General features: G+C 36.6%; 3 protein-coding genes across 4 annotated transcripts; all 3 read right to left on the bottom strand.

Annotated features, from left to right (window-relative positions):
• Positions 1-3,828: 3,828 nt before the first annotated feature.
• LOC112189421 (protein RKD5) lies at positions 3,829-7,297 on the bottom strand. Its single transcript, XM_024328757.2, has 5 exons — positions 6,948-7,297; positions 6,595-6,844; positions 5,545-5,792; positions 4,894-5,111; positions 3,829-4,594 (listed from the first exon to the last, which is right to left on the bottom strand). Exons 1-5 carry the CDS (start codon positions 7,009-7,011, stop codon positions 4,382-4,384), a joined length of 993 nt encoding a protein of 330 aa, XP_024184525.1. The 5' UTR covers positions 7,012-7,297; the 3' UTR covers positions 3,829-4,381.
• Positions 7,298-9,243: 1,946 nt separating this feature from the next.
• LOC112188623 (rab escort protein 1) lies at positions 9,244-14,720 on the bottom strand. Of its 2 annotated transcripts, none has more exons than XM_024327776.2 (10): positions 14,409-14,720; positions 13,577-14,313; positions 13,187-13,309; positions 12,687-12,786; positions 12,387-12,425; positions 12,042-12,273; positions 11,865-11,955; positions 9,965-10,157; positions 9,531-9,611; positions 9,244-9,401 (listed from the first exon to the last, which is right to left on the bottom strand). In XM_024327776.2, exons 2-10 carry the CDS (start codon positions 14,284-14,286, stop codon positions 9,300-9,302), a joined length of 1,671 nt encoding a protein of 556 aa, XP_024183544.1. In that variant the 5' UTR covers positions 14,287-14,313; positions 14,409-14,720; the 3' UTR covers positions 9,244-9,299. The 2 variants fall into 2 exon arrangements, with proteins under 2 accessions (XP_024183544.1, XP_040370081.1); XM_040514147.1 differs by having other exon boundaries at positions 13,577-14,327; positions 14,409-14,676.
• On the bottom strand, positions 10,170-11,855 carry LOC112188624 (ubiquitin-conjugating enzyme E2-17 kDa-like). The gene has a single exon (XM_040514148.1). The coding sequence runs from the start codon at positions 11,206-11,208 to the stop codon at positions 10,759-10,761; it is 450 nt and encodes a 149-aa protein (XP_040370082.1). The 5' UTR covers positions 11,209-11,855; the 3' UTR covers positions 10,170-10,758.
• Positions 14,721-14,773: the final 53 nt, after the last annotated feature.

Here is a 14,773-nt window from a genome sequence, read left to right as displayed (position 1 = left end):
TTTCAAAGGATGATTTCAAACGACCTATTCATGAGGTTTATTTCATCATTTTCAAATAGGTGCATATATCGTATTCATAATTCAAATTACCTATGCATCAGATTTATTTAGTATAATATCTTTGTTAATCTCTTGATTTTGTGTAAAGTAATATTCAACAAGATTAAATAGTTTAAATGTATTTATAATTTATATAAAATAACTCAAAATGAATGTTTTAAATTATAGAGAGTCTCATCCCGCTCTCTATATTTAGGAGCGAGATAGCTAACAGTTATAATAGAGAGCCACTTAGGAGTCTGGTGCAGCTGCTAAAATAGATAAAAAGCTAAACATGCTCTCCAAAATAGCTAAGAGCATATTTAGCAAACTCTCTATTGTGGCTCCTTAGCTATTTTTGGAAAGCATGTTTAGTTTTTTATCTATTTTAGCAGCTGCACCAGACTCCTAAGTGACTCTCTATTATAACTTTAGCTATCTCGCTCCTAAATATAGAGAGCGAGATGAGGCTCTCTATAATTTAAAACATTCATTTTGAGTTATTTTATGTAATTTATAAATACATTTAAACTATTTAATATTCATTTAAAAAATAATATAAATTCAAAACTAGCTAAAATAAAGAACATTGATGCAGACGTAATTCTAAAGTGGCTAGCTAAAATGACTTTTTAGCTACTTTAGCTAAAATTTGACTCAAAAATGACTAGCATTGCTAAAGATGTTCTAAGCAATATAGGCCGACTCAAATTTGGTCAAATTAAAGATTGCAGCTACATTCTCGTCCAACTTTCTTATTTCTACATTTTTCATTCTTTGTATGTCGTGTGAAATTCGTTATCTCTATAAATGTGAAATTTAATGCATTTAAGAGACAATTATTTATTATTTTTCTTTAACGTTATTTATTTCTAACGGAATGAAATATTATTTTTTGTATGCATTAAATATCACATGTTTAGAAATAATAGATTACACATAACAGACAATGAATAAAAAGTGTATAAATTAGAACGTTGGAGAGAAAGATAGTTAGCATATTAATATTTTGTTACCGAACACCAGTCCACAATTATTTGAATTTAAACATCATATATGTGTCGTTGAATTTGGCCAAACACATAAACTAGTTATATTTAATGAAGTTCAAAATATGTATTGACTATATATATGGAGATGTTCAAAAGATTTGAAGCCTTTGTCACTCTCAATTGAGTTTCAAGGATGCACTGCAAAATTTGTGCACGTATAACAAAAAAGAAAAGCACTAGAAACTTCGTCTTCTGTTTGTAATACAGCTACTACGTACAGACAATAAATTCAACCGAGTGAGTCAACAAAAAAAAAGAAAAAAAAAAAAAAGAAGGAAAGAATTCCTTTCCTTTCTATATATGTCCACACAAAACCAGAAAGAAGAAGATCACATACTGAGAGATTACCAATTACGGCTATGAGCTATGTACCACGTTTTACACAGCTTGACCTAACCTATACATGCATGTCAGGATGAAGAAAGCAACGACACAGAAATGTATATACAACTTTTCAGGAAATCTTAACTGGTAAGCTAAATATATACTTGACCAGTTGACCTTCCATTTTACATCCAGTTTCTCAAGCTGAGTGATTGTTGATCTTCAAGCATGAAACTCGGGCATGGAAGCTGTATTTTTTTTTTTTTTTACCTGAATGAAATTAGCAAATACTCATTTCAATAGTCTTGGTTAATATTTCATTGTCTTTAATTGGCGTGTTATTAGGGGAAGACGATGATCATAGTTTTGCGCAGAGAATTAGATAGACACTAGAGAGCATGAGTAAATGCAATTATTCTATGCACCGACAGTGCAAGTGACACAACACTTATAAGATGATCTCAACCAATAATATTTATAATTAATATTTTTATTAATAACCTAAGAGTGTATTTAATATAATCTAACCATCCATTTATGTTGATGCAAGTGCACGTCGGTGCACTGAATCCTCCCTCGCAATTTGGACATGCATTTTCTAAAATGTCTGTTTTACTAGTTTTTGGTGTAAAGAAGTTATAGAACAATAAATGGTGAACTTACAAATTAGCAAAATAATGAAATAAAATTTATGTTTTTTCATTCCGAACATGAAAATCGACGACTACTAAAGTGAAGATCATCACTAAAGACATCAAATGAGTTCATAGTTAAAGGCTTAAAAAGCTTTGTTTTGCTTTCACAATATTGTCAAAATTGGGTCTTCCAGTCTAGTAGCTATCTTCACTTAAGTGGAGAACAGAAGACGGGAAAGATCTCTTTAACCGATATCACCCGCAGGACAAGAGAGTTTAGAAGATACCTATTTCCGGAATTAGGGTTAGAGCTGCGACTGACCCGTTGGACAATAAAGGACTTGTTTTCGTGTAAATTTTATTATTTTGTATCACATAAATGTTAATAGAAGTGAAATATGTGATTAGAATGGCCAAATTTATTTTCACATATATAAGATGAAGTACAAAGACAAACAAAAACACATATTCCAAAGTCTCAAATTTCATTTTCGTTAAAAAATATGAAAGCTAAAATAGCATGACAGACTAACAACTTATTTGATTACATACCATCACAAATTCCTCATTTAGTTGTCATCTTCTAAACCCTAAAATAAGAAATCACACACACACGGTCCTTCTAGCGAGGTCCATTTTTTTTGTCATTTTAAGGAATCGCTTATTAGACTAACTTTTCGATCACATTTTCATATTTCAACCGTTCAATTTTTAGGTCTATATGAGTAGATTACCTATGCAAAATTTTTAGCCAAATTGATAATTATGAAGGCATTCATATTGCGATTTACAATTATAAGCATGAACGGTTCATGTTGGACAGATTCGGTTCGCCCATTGATTTAATCTAGTTCTATACCTTCACGGTCATCAATTTAGCTGAAAAATTGCAGAAATGATCTATACATTATGACTTAAAAACTTAACAATCAAAATGCCAAAATGAAATTGAAAAGTAGATCCCACGAGGGATTCCTTGAAATGGCTAAAAAAAAAAAAAGGAATCCTTGAGTGGAGGCTATGTGTGTGTGTGTGTGTGTAAGTGGAGGCCTTCTACGAGTGCCAGCTGTCTTCACCTAGACCTGGAAACGTGTTTGAAAAGGACTAGGCATATTTTTCACCCAAACGAATGGGCTTTGCAAAATGGCCATTCGGATTGATAGACCTACGACAAACCATCTTGCTCCTAAAGACATCAATGGACGGCAACTTGCTTAACCCTAAAACTTGTCTTGTGCAAGAATCATCTGCCGGCCGAGCTTGAGCCAAATGCGTGAACAAATTCAAGATCAGATTGAACATCAAATTCGAAATCATGAAAAGATTGAACAATAAACTCGAAGTCAATTTGGCATAATTTGTATACGTACAACTGTGGAACATGATGTTAAAGAAACTCTGGAAACCGTACGTACATGAAACCGTATGTATCGTCAGTATATGAAACCAACCAACTGAAGTGAATCGTGAATGAAGAAAAGCAACAGAAACATCCTCCTGGGACGTGGATAAGTCAAACAGAGTCTACAATGGTACAGCCGCAATTGGTAACCGCACGCTTCACAAGTCACAACTACTTTGGGTGCCAATAACGTGGCAGGCACACGCTTAAGAACATATTGCTCTTTGGCAAAACCCCGCAGAAAGTAGTCGAAATTAAAAAGCAGAAACAGAGCGGAAAGAGAGATGTCTGAACAGAAATATTTCTGCATGTAAACGCAGCTTGTTGAGTGCCTGACCAGTTTGACCAGAAGCTGACCGTGAACGTCAAGTCCTTTTGCCTAGCACCATTTGGTTTCTCCGATTCAGTAGACCACCACATTGACATGTATCTATCAAAAGCACGAAAACCATGGAATTATTTCTTAATTTTAACGAATCGGTAAAAAGGCAAAAGGAGCAAAAGATTGTGATTATCCTCCAGGGGGGGTGAAGGCATGTTTCAGGCATAGATAGATAGAGGTTGAGCTTTTATACTATTTGACATTAACCTGGAATGTTTACACCACCAAAATTGGATGTTTACACCTACTTACGCATACATGATGAGCTAAAGACACATTATAACAAGCAAAAGATGATCCCAAATGAGCTGAGATAAAACAAAAACTGAAATAGAAGTCATTAAACTGTGATGGCAACCCTTAATCCAATATCTGAAACTACAGACACAATTCATTGGTTTTGCCCAAAATTTTATATCTGGAACTAAACAAGAGTTTTGAGAACACCGATGCAACCGATTTAAAAGTTGATGTTTTTACAATTTGGAAACATATCACCTCAACCTCCTAGTTCCAGTTCTCCTAATATATAGATAGATACTTTAATTTAATTGCCAGTGAGTGATAGGCCCTGGCTTCTAAGGACTCTGGCTCTATGCCTTCTCTTGAAAACATCTTGCCTGAACCTCTTGGTCTCGATCTTCATATCCAAGAAGGGTCTCCTCTCTATGCTTTCTTTTTCACTCTCCAACATCCTTTGCCTCTTTGCAACTGCTAAGGCTGCAGCCTTGTTCTCCTTCTGTTGGAACTCCGTCTCTTCCTGCACACTCATAACTATAAACAACTGTACATATATAAAATGCATGTGTATTTTCATATATTTCAATATGAACATATTCAAGTCTTCAGTTCATTATATATATATATATACACACATCTATCATGTAATCATATTATTTAATATACTTAATGTTCATGAACTAGTTGGAACCCAATTAGTGAACCAAGTAACTATCAATTTAATTTTGGAAGATAGATTGTTCCACTTAGTGGAATCATGTCAATATTTACAAAAGGTGCGAGTAATGAACATACGAGGAAGGGGAAATGAAGAAGGACCTGAAGATCACGAATGAGGCTGTCAAGCGATTTTATCTTCCTATGTGGCCAACGAGGAATACCAAACTCTCTACATTTCTTTTTCAGTACTGTAAGTCCAACATTCAGACTTCTTGAAGCTTCCACAATAGGGATATCAAAATACTTCACCAGATCTGGTAAAGTGATCTTTGCTATGCGGTCACTTGCTGCTCTTCTATTCTTCTTCTCTATCAAACCTGCAATCTTGCACCTAACCTATAAGATATCAAATTTAAAAACACAGCAGAACTTAACAGGGAAAGAAAAGTGGAGCCAGAAGACTTTTTAAGGCATAATATCCTTGTACATGGACAAGTAAAATCCGGTCTTTTACTACCACTACTAGCAAATAATGGTCAAAATAACAGGAATAATATCACTTGATAATTGCTTTTTGTTATGGAAGTGAACGGAAATTTTTTAAGTCAGAGAGTTTTTCACATAAGCTGCTGCTAAGAGTTACCTTGGCATCAGCTAGAAAAGAAAATACTGAACGATGCATAAAGTGCTGTCTAAGATGTTAATCCTAAGAACTATCCCAACTTACCACACTATGTTGCCACCTTAATAATAAGCACAGGACAATCAATTCACATGTAGAAACGAATATAGAAAGCAATGTCATCTCACCGGGTGATTGTCTTCCACTTTCTTGATCATCAGATGATTCAGACATTGTGGCAGGACAAGGAGGACGATTAAGATCCAGATCAAGCATAGGCAAACTTCTTCTTAGTTGACAGTGATTCTCATCAATCCCTTGGCTTGTTTCCTCATCCGACTTCTGCAATGGTTCTTTCTCAGCTTTTATGCAGGTTTTCTCGACAACCATTTGAAGATCATTAGCTAAATTTGGGATCAACTTTAACTGAGAATTTCTGTAAGGTTTATGACAAAGGTTAGAATCATGACAAACCAGATTATATAATTGGAGACACAAAAAAGAAGCTGATGATGATCAAAACTTCAGATAGAGTTGGGGTGGCTGAATTGGGATTGGTAATACGTTCAGACTAAATATGCTTATATCTCTAGGCAGCAACTAGAAGTGATTATAGGGAAAAATAAAGCATTCCAATCAAACATGTTCAATTATAGTTCAACATAAAAAATGTAAACCAAAGCCATTTTCCATAAAAATATTCATGTCCTGTGCCTTAGCTATTAAAGAGCTACAAAAATTTTAGAGGATCGGCATGAAATTCTTCTACATTCGACACCTTGCAATACTTGAAAATACATACAATTGGGGAACTAGAACCTAGTATAGGGGACATGTAAGGTGTAGTTTGTACTTTGTACCTAATTAACTAGGATCGGTAAAACCTCAAAAAGGAAGATAAAGCTACAGAAAACAAATAGATTTTCCAGAAAGCACCATCAATACTCAACAGGTGAAATGAGGTAATCATAACCACAAATTTCCTTTTCTGATACAAACTATCACCATCAATACCATCTCCTCTACTTTGCAGGCCCAAATCGTATTTCAGCCCTTTTAGGCATACAATTATTCATATGCAAGAAAACTCTCAAGGCCAGAACTATAACGCATAATCTCATCAGAACCTGAGATAGTGACACCTCCAAAAACAAAAAACAAAAGAGAAAAAAAAGAAGGAAAAAAAAGGCACAGAGAGAGACAAGGACAGGGTTTTCAAGTTAAACTGAGATGGGTACCTTGAAACAGAGAGAATAGAAGGAATGCATGTGAAATTAGGAGAACGATTGGCATGAAAAGCTAAAATGCAGACCCAGCAGCCATTAACATAGCCTTCAAGCACTTGTGAAACCCGGAATTTCATCAATCTCAGAACCGGGTAAGCCCGAAACTCCACATATGACCCGTTTTCTGAGAACAGAAACTCCCTCTCAACCTCATTTTCCTTCCCATCCTCTAATCCATACACATGCAAGCTCCTAATCAACTCTGAGAAAGAAGAGGGGAGGGGAAACCCAACAAGGAAATGATAAAAAGCTTTAATCTTTGGAATCAAACAGTTGAGATTGATTGATGAGAATGATGGGTTTACCTTGGTTGATGGTGTTCTTGAAGACTAGGAGAGATCTCAGAAAATGGGGGTCACAGGAATCCATGAGGAAAAAGAGAGAAAGATCATATTTTTGGTAATGGGGTGAGTGAAACAGGGTGGAGGAGGAGGAGCAGGTATATAGCAGTAGTTAAAGCAAAAACAGTGGGTAGAGAAAGAAGGAATGGAATGAATGAAAACCCAGTAGACTGTTGCTACTGCTTTGGATTTTGCAGCAAGTTTTGTTACAGAGCTTTGATTGGTTTCATTCACTTGTGAATATTGTCTAGTTTCTAGAGTCCTGCCAACCCAAGTATTTTCTGTTCCTTTTTCTCCACTTTTCCTTTTGGTTTTGCCCTTTTCTGCATTTTGTGACTGGATGACCAAAAGCCAAAAACTTTTCCTTTTTTTTTTATGGGTTATTGGTTTGTGGGAATATAATCTCCCCATTATGGAATTAAACTGCCATGGTCAAAAATGAAAAATGTGGTAAAACTGAATGCATTGATTAAATACAAGAATTTGACTACATAAATCTAGCAAGTCTCAATTCTTTCTAACAACCTCTTAATTAACAAAAACCACTTTAATTGTCCATCACTAATGTCCATTTAATCCTTTTCGAGAATATTGAAAGTTTTTTCCTTTTATTGTTTCATTTCGGAGGGAAACGATACATGTATTCGTCATGTATTTAAACCGATTGACAATTTAAAACTTCCTACTCAATTTAACTTTGAACGTTTAATAAATCTGAATTCTTCATATAAGTTATCATATAGAATTACTAAAATTATGTAACAAATGATTATATATATTTATTTCCCTAAATATAGCTTCTTAGTTTCCTAATGAACAACCTTTGGCTCAAATAAAATGGAACATGTATTTTTTTTTAAAAGAAAGGTAATTATTTTTTGCCACCATTAGAGCACATAAAATTAGTTTGGAAAAAATAGTGGGAATCCTAGGTTTTTCTTGTTTGTCCTGTAGCTACTTGATACACGCAAGACTGCCACTCCTAACCCTGTACACTTCTGACCCTATCACTTGACAAGAAAGTCCCTTTACTATCTCTTAAATTACTGTTATTGCCATGGACGACTCACAATTACCAAGTTAACCTCACTATGTCTCTCAAAAGTCAAAAGCGAGGAGGAAAAAGGTGGATATTTTGTGAGCCATAGAGGGGTATTTTTCATAAAGGAAAAAAGGTAAAGCTAGCTCACGACAACCGTAGCAACTACCTTTGGCGCATGTTTGAGAAGTGGCAAAATGGAGGTTGGAAAATAATTAAAAAAAAAAAAAATGGAAACCAAAACCAGAAACTGCCACTGAAGCGACGCTTTTTATGAGATTGGACGGTTGGGACGGTTGGACTTACCGGAGCTTGGAGCTTTCTTCATTTCGGTTGGGCTTTTTTGGCGGTAACTTTTTGGGTTCACTCCTGGGAAAACATGCATGTCTTGCTTGGCAAAGGGGAGAGGGAGGCCCCACTGAACGGTTTTTACCTTGTCTTTTTATCGTGTTCGAGTTGAACCACACTCGTGTTGAATGACCAACTATTCACCAGCTCTATTCACATTTTTGTTAATTTTTTTTCTACTGCTAATGACGTGCGAGAAATGTTCTTAATGAGTTTCAAGTTTAAGCTTCGATTAGTCACTGTTGTTTAGCATTTTTGATACACCGAATGCAAAGACTTCACTCGGTTCGGAGGAGGTTGGTTAAGGAAAAAGAAGTCAGGGGTAGAGAGTAAAATTGAAACCAAAATGTAATTTTACCCTTGGCATTTACCACAGTCATCCCTATTCATTGCAGAATAGTAGAACCCAAGCAGGCTAATTAATATGATAAATGAAGCATTGTTGCGATTGAAAGGGAGATATCATAAAAGCTGAAAATTGATGGGCTCTATTTTTTAGGGCAATTCCCAACAACAAAGTCTGTTCATTCAATGCAGATGAAAATAGTGGAGGCATAGACAGAGTAAAGATGTGTGCAGCAAGTCAAAGACTTGTTATAGTAAATGCAGACAAGATAGGTAACCACCGACACTAAATGTTGCCACTAAAAGAGAATCTTGACACTAAATGTTGCCCCATTCCCAATAGTTTTAGGTCTGTGAAAACAGTTGAGCTAGGATTCTCTTCTGAACCCCCCATAAAAAAATATAAATAAATAAATAAAAGAAGGGATGGTGACAATTTTTTCTTACTTGTTTCTAGTGTACAAGTACAAGATGCTATGTCATCATTTTTTTTTTTTTTAAGTTCAAGATGCTAGAAGTCACATTTGCATATTCTTGAGAATACTGTATAATGTATACACTGACTTGAGTACGGCAAACCACCATCAGTCTTCAAGACTAAGCCCTTCAATATCCTCTTCTGGATTCTCGGGCAAGGAAGGTGTCTCTGGAAAGAATGCCTCGTCTGGATACATCTTCTGGAAGAGCTGTCGTGTATCGGCATACACGACAGCGACACCAAATAATATTATGGTCAATGTTAGGGGATATGTAGTACCAAGAAATTATGCTTAATGAAAGTATGAAACAGAAAAATCAGTAAAAAGAAGATATACCAGAACAGTTTCATCCAGCAGATCATCATAGTTGAGATTTCCATCTGGCATGGGAGTGGAGATGAGATGTTCATATTGACCCTGCAAATGATTGTAAATCAGAAATGGTATCATAGGTCCTACAATATCAAGATCCGTAACTCAGACCTATGATTTGTTCTGATGTCTTTCCCAAAAGGTAAAAGAATATCTGCATTACTCCTTCACTATTTTCATTTTAACCCTCAATCCAAACCATTAAGCGTGTGTGTGTTGGAGACAGACAATTTTCTACTCATTGATGATAAGAAATCATCATTTTGGTATTAATGAACCTAATACATTTGTAAAATCAGTGAAAAGAAAACTTAGCATATGTTTTAGACAGTGCAACACGTAGAAATATCAAGAAACAAACTTTACTAAAAATGTAGAGAAGTTGAGATGAGGTGCACCGTTGTGATCTCCTGAATGTATAGCATGCTCCAAAGTAAGGTGGCTTTTAGTTCTGCGTCTTCACTTTGAACTGTGGAACCACTTTCAAGATTTCCAGACACAGGAAGTGTGAGAAGAGCATTCATGGCCGCATGTAGCAACCTTTTCCCTTGTTCAGCATCATCACATAGAGCAGAAAAGTACAACACAAACCTGAAGAACAGATAGTAAACAAAATCCAATTTAACTGATTCTGTACCATGTATATCTAAGCCATATACAAGGATAGCAATTCATTAACAATGGTAAGACCCGGTATACAGTATAAGTCCAACTCTGTTACTTAACACTCCCAAACAGATAATAGTCAATAACCATTAACAACTACTTAGCCACCTAAATTCACCCATTTCTGGGCAAAACCAAATAATTAGATAGTTTGATGTAGAGGCAGTAAGAAGACGACAAAGGGAATAAAAAACAGGGATATTTAGAGTAGGGAAGAATAATAGAAGATAAATTCAGAAGAGAAGGTGAAAACAAGAAGGTAAGAATATTATTAATATCTCAAAACAAAGTTGTGAGGCCAAGATAATTCTAAAACAGCTAGGAAAAAGGATGACTCCTATTAATTCTAGGTTACCAAATAAGTCTGGGCTAAGTAAATAACACCAACAGTCTTAACTCCTGACATTCCAGGAATGACTGAAATTTATTCCTAAAACAAATCTGAAATATAAAACACTCCTAGAACAAATATAAAACACAAGACAGGAAAGTCATTGTTTACAAATGCTTCAAATTTCCTGTGTCTTTAGCCCATGGCGTACTTGTGTGTCCAACTGCTAGCAGTGGCTTCATACTTGGCCCTGTTAGTCTTGTACATGTTTGCAATCTCACTGACAAGAGGATCATCAGGGTTGGGGTCTGTCAACAAAGAACTTATAGATAACAGCACCTTGGAAATGGTTAGCGCAGGGCTCCATTGATCTTTAAGAATATCAAGACAAATGCTTCCATTAGTACTATTGATGTTTGGATGGTATACTTTGGTCTTAAATTCAACCTTCGGAGGCTTGAATGGATAATCCCCAGGGAACTTAATTGAAACTAGAAAAACACCACCTGCATATGGGCTATCAGCAGGTCCCATAATTGTTGCTTGCCAATGAAACATGTCCTCGCCCACGGGACCAGCACTGCAGGAGGTAGGCGGGTCTCTCTGCAAATCCCTGAGCTCCTTCGAGATGCGTTTTGATGCCATGGCGACACGTAATCACAATTCAGAGACGCAAAAGGGGGTTGAGAAATCTAGGGAAGGATTGAGAGCGCTGGTGTCTAGGTTATTATCTCGTTTATTCTGCCTCACAACCATTACAATGCCTTTATTTTATAGAGGCCAAGATAATTATACAACAGCTAGGAAAAGGAGAATTCCTAATACTTTTAGGTTACCTAATAAAACTAGGCTAGGTAAATAACACCAACAGTCCTCCTAACACTCCAGGAAGGAGTCCAAATTTCATTCCTAAAACAACTCTGAAACATATATCTCAAAAACAGAATATCATCATGGGTATCACAGTTGCATATTTTAAAATTTCCGATTTTGTAGATTCTAATTCAAATAAGTTGGGTTCATTAAATTCACAGTTACAAATCCAAAGATGCAGGTCGCAAGTGGTATTTTTTTTCTTTTCCTATGTGCCTCACATATGCTTCATGGTAGTTGGCATATAAGGTCATAGCATCGGAGGTCCATATCTACTTGAAGTTGTAAATGTGATGCAAGAGTATCACAGATTATAGTGATGAATATATTCAAAAAAAGGTTAAAAAAAGAGACAAGACAAAAAGGACAGAAAAAAATGTGAGAAACTCAGTGATATTATTGTCTTCAAATACTTAGCATAAACATACATGCTCGATGGACAAACAGCCAAACCGCCACCATCTGTTCCGCCACGAATCTGGATAGCTCGGACTGAAGTGTCCTGCTCAGAAAACAAAGCTGGGAGAGGAAAAGAAAGAAAGAATATAAATTTTGTAACTCACTTAATATATATATATATAAGGTTAACTTAAGGTAAGGCTTACATCTAGGAGGATACACAAGCAATAAGTTTGATATATCTGGCTTCAAGGATCTTGTTGTAATACATATTCCCCTGGCCACCATTCTTTTATCACCTTTCAGACTTTCTTTTGGAAGGTCTGGTGGAGATGAAGCCGGTGGCAGTGGGACCGTGAAGGTTGGATCCATAACCAGCCGATGACTCAACAAATCCTGACCTGAAACTAATCTAACACCCTTATATTGCCCACTATCCTGCAAATTCTCAAGCCACAAATAAGAATTAGTAATGGCAACTTTCAGGTACCAAAATTACTCTTCTCAATAAATATTTTATAGAGAACACAAACATAAGTACACTCCCGTACCTTGTCCATAAGCAGAGAAATCACTGGCCTTCGCAGAACCTGTATGACAGAGATTTCGGCCATAGGTAAAGCATCACGGATGTACATATGTAGGTACAGTACGTATATACTTATTTATTCATTTGTTTCTAGTAAAACTAATTTTAGTATGACATAGTGCTCAAAAGAGTGAAGTGATTCAAAAATCCTAGGAGATACAGAGGCAAAAATTATTACATAAACAAAGCAGAGATAAATAAACAGCCTTTGTATAAAAGAATTAAAAAAAATAAAGCAAATGAGATTTCCAGTTGAACTTACTTGAAGACAACCTTTAACAGCAGCACGGCGGCAAAAGGCTTGTGATAACTCCCCATGACCATACATAGGATAAAGAAAAGCTCCATTGGCATCTGGAAACCTGAGAACAAGAACAATATATAAGTTATGTGGTAAACTGTGACTAGCATCTGAAAATATTATATTGAATAGTTTAAGTATTGGTCAACAGAGATATTCAATCATTTGGTTCAAGTGTTTACTACATCGTAGAAGACAATGCCTCTACTCTGAACTTCTAATTTCAATCAATTGACAGCATTCCAACTATATCTACTTCCCTTGTTTCCCATTCTACATAACTGCACTTATTTTCCATAATCACAGCCATCAAACAACAAACAGTTTCTGCAGAGATAACATTTCTTACCCTCTATACTATTAGGTACTAGCTTACCAGATCAAGCATCAGTTCAATATGACTACAAAGAATCTCAAACATCATAGAACAAGTGTGAAAAAACAGAAAGGACAAAACTAACCTGCCAACTGATTTTTGATAGAGAGCTAAACGCGATATCCCATCTCTTGTCTTCAGTATACTTTTATAAACTTTTGGGTTGTCTTGATCATAATCAACCATTGCAATGGAATAAAGGATAATCCTGGAATGAAGAAAATTACAAAGTTCTCACCATACTTAAGATAAAAGGGAAGGAAAAAAAAAAAATTGAGGCAGGGCAGAAAACAGAAGAATGAAAATCCGAAATCAAATAAGGAAAAATTCATAATCTTGTAACCCCATAATATAAGACTAAACATGACAACCTAAGCATATATCCCCCACCCTCAACACAAAAACAGAAAGTAAAAAGGCATTGAAACAAAGTTAACTCTCACTAACAGATAGAGAAAGGCGATATGATGTGTACGATTTAATCTTGTGCGGCAGCCGTGTTGTTAAGAAGTCAACAAATGGGGTCTCCAAATCCTCCTCAGAAATCTTTGAACTCTCATTATCTTGTTCACCATCAGAGGCTGCTGCTGCCAAGTGCTGCTGAACAAGCTTGAAGAACCTCATCAACTGATTCTTCTCTTTAAGACTCATGCCCTTGTCTTTAAATATCGCTGCTCTTGAGTCCGGCACATTACACAACCCGCCGCTACTCTCATCCCAAATCAAGTTCCCATCAACAGCCTTGAAATTCAAATACGACCCCACACCCAACTTCAATATAAGCTCAATGGCCTTGTCAGCACAGAACAGCACCCTAGGCCCGCCAATGTCAATAAGGAATCTCCTCGAATGCTCTGCAAGGATTTCCGGGGCATAGTTGGCGGTCTCAATGTGGGAGTACAGCGAACGGGGATTGAGATCCAAAGTAGTATAATCACCTTCACTACTTGTAACGCCGGCGGTGGAGGGAGGTGGAGTAGCATGTGAATTCACGAAGGAAGTGAGGTCATCAAGTGTATGAGAAGCAAAGTGGCTGCCGTAGGAGTCGTTAGGGTCAAGCTGGAGAACAGTTTTGCCGGAAGTAGATGCTGCTGCAGCGATTACTGACTCCGGGAGGCCGGTTCCGATGACGATAAGGTCGAAGGAAGTCGGTTCGATCGGATCATCAAATGGCGATTCACTCATTGCAGCGATCGTAGCGAAACTTGCAGACTACAGATTACAGACTACAAAAATCAACCAAACAAAATTTGCAGATTCAAGTATACAAGGGAATAGAACTACGGCGTTTTAACGAAAGAACTCACCGGAGAGAAGTTTCGGTTGGTCGGAAACCACTGCACAATTTTCGTTTCAGGAGGAGGGAGGGAGTCTCGTAGGGTCCAGATCAGGTAGACTGAGGAGCAAGAACCGGTGAGACCCGGTTGCTGTATAACGGCTGATTGATAACGACACGTCGTTTGTTTGTGAAAGTAATACAGTGACACGTCGTTTCTCTCAGCTGATAACAGAGAAAAGGGGACCCCGACTGGAGCCTCTGCTACTCTGCTAGTAGAATATGAAATGCTATAATACGCTTGGATTTTACTCACAGCCGTCCAGTTGGTAACCCAAGCAAATTATACTTCTCTCTGCTTCATTGAGATGGCTCAACACCGCTTAGTGTTGGTCT

The sequence above is a fragment of the Rosa chinensis genome, chromosome 2 (genome assembly GCF_002994745.2).
Source record: "Rosa chinensis cultivar Old Blush chromosome 2, RchiOBHm-V2, whole genome shotgun sequence".
NCBI lineage: Eukaryota > Viridiplantae > Streptophyta > Magnoliopsida > Rosales > Rosaceae > Rosa > Rosa chinensis.
Note: the sequence above shows the minus strand (reverse complement) of the source record. Positions and strands in the feature narration are given on the sequence as shown.